General features: G+C 45.0%; 1 protein-coding gene across 1 annotated transcript in view; it reads right to left on the reverse strand.

The window, feature by feature from the left end:
- Positions 1-3979: 3979 nt before the first annotated feature.
- HSDL1 (hydroxysteroid dehydrogenase like 1) overlaps positions 3980-6575 on the reverse strand; it is a 22254-nt gene continuing 19658 nt past the window's right edge. The window contains exon 6 of the mRNA XM_011971298.1: positions 3980-6575. This exon is cut by the window's right edge and continues 14 nt beyond it. Within this exon, the coding sequence (XP_011826688.1) occupies positions 6491-6575 (85 nt within the window). The 3' untranslated portion in view covers positions 3980-6490.

Raw genomic sequence — 6575 nt, forward strand, 5'->3', positions numbered from 1 at the left:
AGAATTGCTTGAACCTGGGAGGCGGAGGTTGCAGTGAGCTGAGATTGTACCACTGCACTCCAGCCTGAGCGACAGAATGAGACTCTGCCTTAAAAATAAGTACATTAAAAAATTTTTAAAAAATAGGGGTACTAATATCTGCCTTAAAGGATGAGGGTTAAATTAAGCACAGGCATAAGGCCTAGCGCAGTGGCTTATGCCTGTAATCTCAACACTTTGGGAGGCTGTGGCGGAAGGATCACTTGAGCCCAGGAGTTTGAGACTAGTTTGGGCAACAGAGACATGTCTCTACAGTTGTGTTTGGTTTTGTTTTTGCCAGGAGTGGTGGTGTGCACCTGTAGTCCCAGCTACTAGCGAGGCTGAGGTGGGAGGACTGCCTGAGCCCAGGAGGTCGAGGCTGCAGTGAGCCATGATTGTACCACTGCACTCCAGCCTGGGCAACAGAGCAAGACCTTGTCTCAAAAACAAACAAAAAGCATACGCATAAAGTACTCGGCTCCCATATGACTCAATACTTGGTGGATACTTGAATCCTTTCCTGACTCAGATCTCATACGATTTTCTGAACTTTTGGAGAACCCTTGCCTCTCTTTGCATTTGCAAACTGTCAAAGGCACTCCCTTCTGCCACCACAGAAAGCATTTGATCTTACACTTGACTATGTCCTTCTGTTCCAACTTTGGGTAAATTAATCTTGGTCAGGGTTCTCTGAACAGCCCTTCAGTCACTATGCCATTGAATACATGGCCCTACTGTTGGAAACTGGTGTAGAATAGTGATTGCAGATATCAATCATGTGACAGTGAGGCCCCACAGCAGAGGAGAGAATACCACCACCACCAGTTCCAGAGAATGGCTGTACACTGAGGGGACTGGGGTGTGGGAGAGAAAAGTTACTTGGAGAGTACCAAGACAGCCTGAGCTACAGGATCCTGGTCTACCACTGGTGGATTCCCACCACTCTGGTTCTAAAATAACTTCCTCAACTTGGGCTTCACACACAGAATAAAGCATCTGCAAATCTTTATTCAAATGCAATGTTATTTTAAAGAATAATAGCTGGTGGCACAGGCACGAGCCAACCCTGGGAAAGCCTCCCTGGAGTTATGGCTCCCGGGGTCCCCGCAGCCACTCTGCAGAGATCTCGGAGGTCCTAGTAAACCTGCCGGCAGCACTACAGGCAGGCTGCTTTCTTTCGGCGAGGATGGCTTTGCCGAGAGCATCAAAACCTCGGAGGCAAACACCAAGGAGGTGTTTTCAGGCAAGATCGCACCTGAGTCACTGCTGCTCAATGTGCACCTGGAGGAGACATCCCTGCAGACGTCTCCAGCCTCTCACTATACTCACTACGGCCTCACCCACCAGCACATCTCAGGTGTCCGTGGCTTTTTCAAGGACAACTTCATGCTCCTGGTGCTGGAGCTCTGCCACCTGAGACGTCTCGTGGACCCGCACGCAAAGAGAGGGTGCTACTGCCCGAGGGTGCTACTGCCCGCAGTAGCTTATCCTTGGCTGCCGGCATCTGCCTGAATCTGGATTATTCACCAGGACCTCAAGCTGTACCCCCTCTTCCCGAATGATGACCTGGAGGTGAAAACGGGAAGATTTGGACTGGCAACCAAAGTCCAACATGACGGGAGGCAGAGGAAGACCCTGGGTGGGACTCCTGATTCCATAACTCCCAGGGTGCGGGGAAAGAAAGGGCACCGTTTCAAAGTGGATGTGTGGTCCCTTGGGTACATCACACACACCTTATTAGTGGGCAAACCACCGTTTGAAACCTCTTGTCTAAGAGACCTACCTCTGGTCAAGAATACACACAGCGTTCCCAAGCACAGCCACCCCGTGGCCGCCTCCCTCGTCCAGAAGATACTTCAGACAAACCCGACAGCCCCCCACTGAGAAGCTTCTGAATAACGGGTTTTTCACGTCTGGCTCCATCCCTGCTCATCTCCCCATCATCTGCCTCCCATCGCACTGAGGTTCTCAATCCCTCCCAGCAGCTTGGACCCTCGCAACTGCAAGCTTCTCGTGATCCTCAAGGCATGGAGAACCCCTGCCTGAGCAGCCCCAGGAAAAAGAGGAACCGGTGGCTTAGGGAATGGGACAGGCGGTCAATGCCGCCGTGGTGACATGCTGCAGCAGCTACACAGCACGGGCTGGTGAGGTAAGAGGAGGCTGAGGATGCCACCCGCATCCCCAGCTTCTGGGTCAGTGAGTGGGTAAACTGTTCCAACAAGCACAGCCTAGGACATCAGCTGTGTGACAACAGTGTTACATATGCCTTATCTTCGACAACACTGTGACAGCCTGCAGTGCGGTAGAGCTCCCTTATCCGAGGGGACATGTTTCGAGACCTCCGGTGGATGGTCTTGGACTCACCGTGGCTGGAACTTCAGCAGTTTGAGGTGCGACAGCAAAACTTCCATGAATTTCTTTTTCCTTCTTCCCAATTTCATGGAGAGAAGACTTGTTTTACTGTAGATCTCAGCAACTTCAGCATACAATGTTTTTCTTTCCTTATTAAGTGGAGAAGTTTTACCTTTTCACTTAAAAGAGCACTTTCCAGCTTCTCGGCATATCCGTAGTGCCAGCATCACTACTCTTGGGCTTTGGGGACATTATGAAGTAAAATAAGGGTTACCTGAACGCAAGCTGTGGACATGGGGAGAATTCTCATCCCAGGCAGGAGGGAGTGGGATGGTGCGAGATTTCATCACGCTACTCAGAACTGTGTGCAATTTAAAACTTACGAACTGTTTATTTATGGAATTTTCCATTGAATGTTTTTGGACCTTGATTGACCACAGGTTTTGAAACCTCAGAAAACAAAACTGTGGATAAGGGGAAACTACTGTCCACAGAGCATGGTGACACAAGTCCTGCCCCATTGTGAGTTCCCATCCAACTCACTGATGGAGGTCACCCCCCTAAGTATTTCCACAACCACCCGAGCAAATACTTACTGGAGAAGGGTGTCAATGTCACGCCACGGGAAGGCCATGAGCCTGTCCACCCCCACCCCTCCGGGGAGCACCTGGCTTCATACCAGCAGCACCATTATCCCGCCCTCAACAGTGGCACTGTGCGGGGCTGCACAGAGCACATCGCCCTCGCAGGGGGCTTGCTGTGGAAGTTCTATTTGTGCATGTTCCAGAGTGGGTTCTACAGCCTCCTCCCCTTCCCTTTCAGTCTCACCATAGGAATTACATAGAGTCTTTTTTTTTTTTTTATCTTTTGAGACAAAGGTTTGCTCTGTCTCCCAGGCTGGAGTGTAGCGAGGAGATCTCAGTTCACTGCAACCTCCGCTTCCCAGGTTCAAGTGATTTTCCTGCCTCAGCCTCCTGAGCAGCTAGAATTACAGGAGCGTGCCACCACGCCCAGCTAATTTTAGTATTTTTAGTACAGATGGGGTTTCACCATGTTGGTCAGGCTGATCTCAAACTCCTGACCTCATGATCTGCCCACCTCAGCTTCACAAAGTGCTGGGATTACAGGCGTGCGCCACCGCGCCCGGCCAGGAATTACACAGAATATTTCTACTGAATTCACGACTGTCCTGTGCTTGGCTTTATACTCATTAAACATATATGAATCTTTAAAAAGAAAAATAACACATAAGCCAATACTGAGACTGAGACATAGACTGGAATAGGTTTTGAGGACATAACCACCTAACCCTCTGGTTCCCAAATGTGATTAGATTTTAAGTAATTGAGGTTGAAACACAGGAAAATCTCCTAGGAGCTGTCTCTATCTGCTCTCTTCCCTTTTTTTCTTCCCACTCTTTATTGAATCCATTACAATCTAGCTTGAAGACTGAAATAGCTCATGGAAAAAATCACCAATGATCTCCCTCCACACAGCCGAATTCCACGAGCAAATCAATCTTCACCTTACTCAACCTACCAAGAGGCAGAGATCCAGAAGTCAGCTCAGCAGCTTCCAAAGACTAGGTACATTGTTCTCAACAATTTTGTTACTGACTTGTCAGCTTTTAACCAGTTATGACCACTGGTGTTCATAAGTTAATTTCTTGTAATCACTTATAAGAAAAAAAAAAATTCTCTCATTCCAAATTACAAACATCTGGAACAAAACACTTTCAAAGGAAACAGAAACAACTACTTTTATTGTTAAACTTTGGATTCACAGATTAAGTTTCAAAGGTTCATATTTCCCATGTTCTTTTTTTTTTTTTTTTTTTTTTTTGAGACAGGGTCTCGCTCAGTCTCAAGGCTGGAGTGCAGTGGCACGATCTTGGCTCACTTCAACCTCTGCCTCCTGGGTTCAAACGATTCTCCTGCCTCAGCCTCCCAAGTAGCTGGGACTACAGGCATGCACCACCATGCCTGGCTAATTTTTGTATTTTTTGTAGAGACAGGACATGTTGCCCGGGCTGGTTTTGAACTACTGGGATCAAGTGATCCACCCGCCTTGGCCTTCCAAAATGCTGGGATTACAGGCGTGAACCACTGTGCTTGGCCCATATTTCCCACATTATTAATGAGACCCCATCCACAGTGGTCCAATCAACTTTCAAATTAGCTCTGGGGAAAAAAATATATTTAATGAAAGCTAGAAAACCTAGAGAAGGTCTTGCGCTTCATCTTTCACTACAGCTACGGACAGCTCTGCGCCACACTTGCACCAATCAGCACGTTTGCCCATGTCCTGCCAAGGAGAGAATTTTACATCATCACTGACACGGTGCGTTCACCTATTCTCATCACGTAACACTGATTTCGATTCCATACCTAATTTATCAATCTAAGACATTACTGGACCACGCAACCTTACATATAACTACCTCACAATATTTTCACACGAAGTTGCTGCTGCTTATGACACATCAAAGTTCACGTCAATGTGGCATGAAGTCAAGAGGATTCCAAGTTAACTCCATCAAAACCTTGGGGGTCAGACAGCATCTCCCAGTGTGTAGATGTTCACATCTAAGTTCTGAAGACATGATCTGAGCATGGAAGAGCTTCTGGAGTTGGCTGCTGATCTTCTGAGTGCAAGTCCCATCTGGAAATCCTGTAGGCAATGCCATGGGCAAAACTGTGTCCATAAAATTGTGCTCAGGTCTGCTTATGACAGATTATCATGCCACAAAAAAAATGCCACAGGAGTCCAGACTTTCAACCAATCTACCAGCTTCTGCATCAGTATCACAATGCCAAGCTCTGAATTTTAAATGTGCACATATTGTCATATTCATATAGTGATTTATAGTTTTCAAAGCACTAGGTACATGGTCCTCAAAAATGGTTGGCTTTATAAGACCCAAACTAAGGACATTTCATAGGTTTCAATGTTAACGCATATTGTGAGGGTTTGTGCATAATTATCTTCACACCAATAAAGGTATTCACTACAATACATAAATTCATTACACAGACCAAGAATAAGCTTCTAACTTATTGACAGATACATCATGTCACACACATAATTTGTCCATATTTTACTATTCCATAAATACTTACTATTTCTATCAATAATGCTACTGGAATGGAATAATATTACATAGAAAAATGTAGGAAAACCAGATATAACAAGCTGCAAAGGGCTAAATTTCAGTTATAAAATGGGTCAGAGGCTGAGAAATCACTATTTATCCACAAGGATTGCCTTATAAATCAAAAGATGACTGCAGGTTTCTCTTACATATCCAAATCTAGGAATAAGTTCATTCCATAGCAGATTTGAAAAAACAAAAATATAATGTAGGAAGTAATATTATTCATGGCAAACCAACAGCATGAAATTTGGTAGGCTTATCTAGGATGAAAAGGAATAATCTAGATTGTTTTAATACCCTCTAAGATTCCATGTTAAGTCATCCTGACAAAAAATCTTTTTAAAAATATGGTAACCATAAATAAAGTTGCTCAAAGACACCACACACACACACACACACACACACACGTACATACACACGGTTCTCTAATGAAATACCAGTTGAAGTGCAGCATTTTCATTACAGATAGTCAAACAGCTAGACCTATACAATACACACAGATTCTTCCTAATAGTACCAGCAATCTTAGTTATAAAATAATACTTTTCAGTAGTCTTTCTTGATGCACGTTTAAAAACTAGTACAATTCCTCTAGTGTAATGGTCAATTTCCCTTAAAAAACAACATCTGAAATTATACGAGGTGACAAATCACATTATATTTCAATATTAGACTGCTGTGGCTCTAGAACAACAGAAAAGCGTAACTTTTGAACAGGTTAGGGAAAAAGCATGAAATGTAGATGTCTTCAATCAGCCTCAGGCATTACTGATCCTGTGGCATCCACACACCCTTAAGGTTTTTCACAGCATTCTGACAGTATGATGTCTGCTTTGCAAATGACGAATCAACAGTATGCTGAATAATCAGCAATAAAACACAGGAGATAAATTAAATGTGTTTTTCCAAATGTCGGAATACCAAGGTTCCCAGGAGTTGGCAAACTTCTCAAGCGGCCATCCAGACTCAGGCTGTGCAGGATAAGGCCTCCTTACGTAGTGAACGGTTGAGAATATTTGCTCCCCACACCCAGAGCCATTCAGGCATATAC

This window comes from Mandrillus leucophaeus, unplaced genomic scaffold (assembly GCF_000951045.1).
Source record: "Mandrillus leucophaeus isolate KB7577 unplaced genomic scaffold, Mleu.le_1.0 Scaffold10, whole genome shotgun sequence".
Taxonomy (NCBI): domain Eukaryota; kingdom Metazoa; phylum Chordata; class Mammalia; order Primates; family Cercopithecidae; genus Mandrillus; species Mandrillus leucophaeus.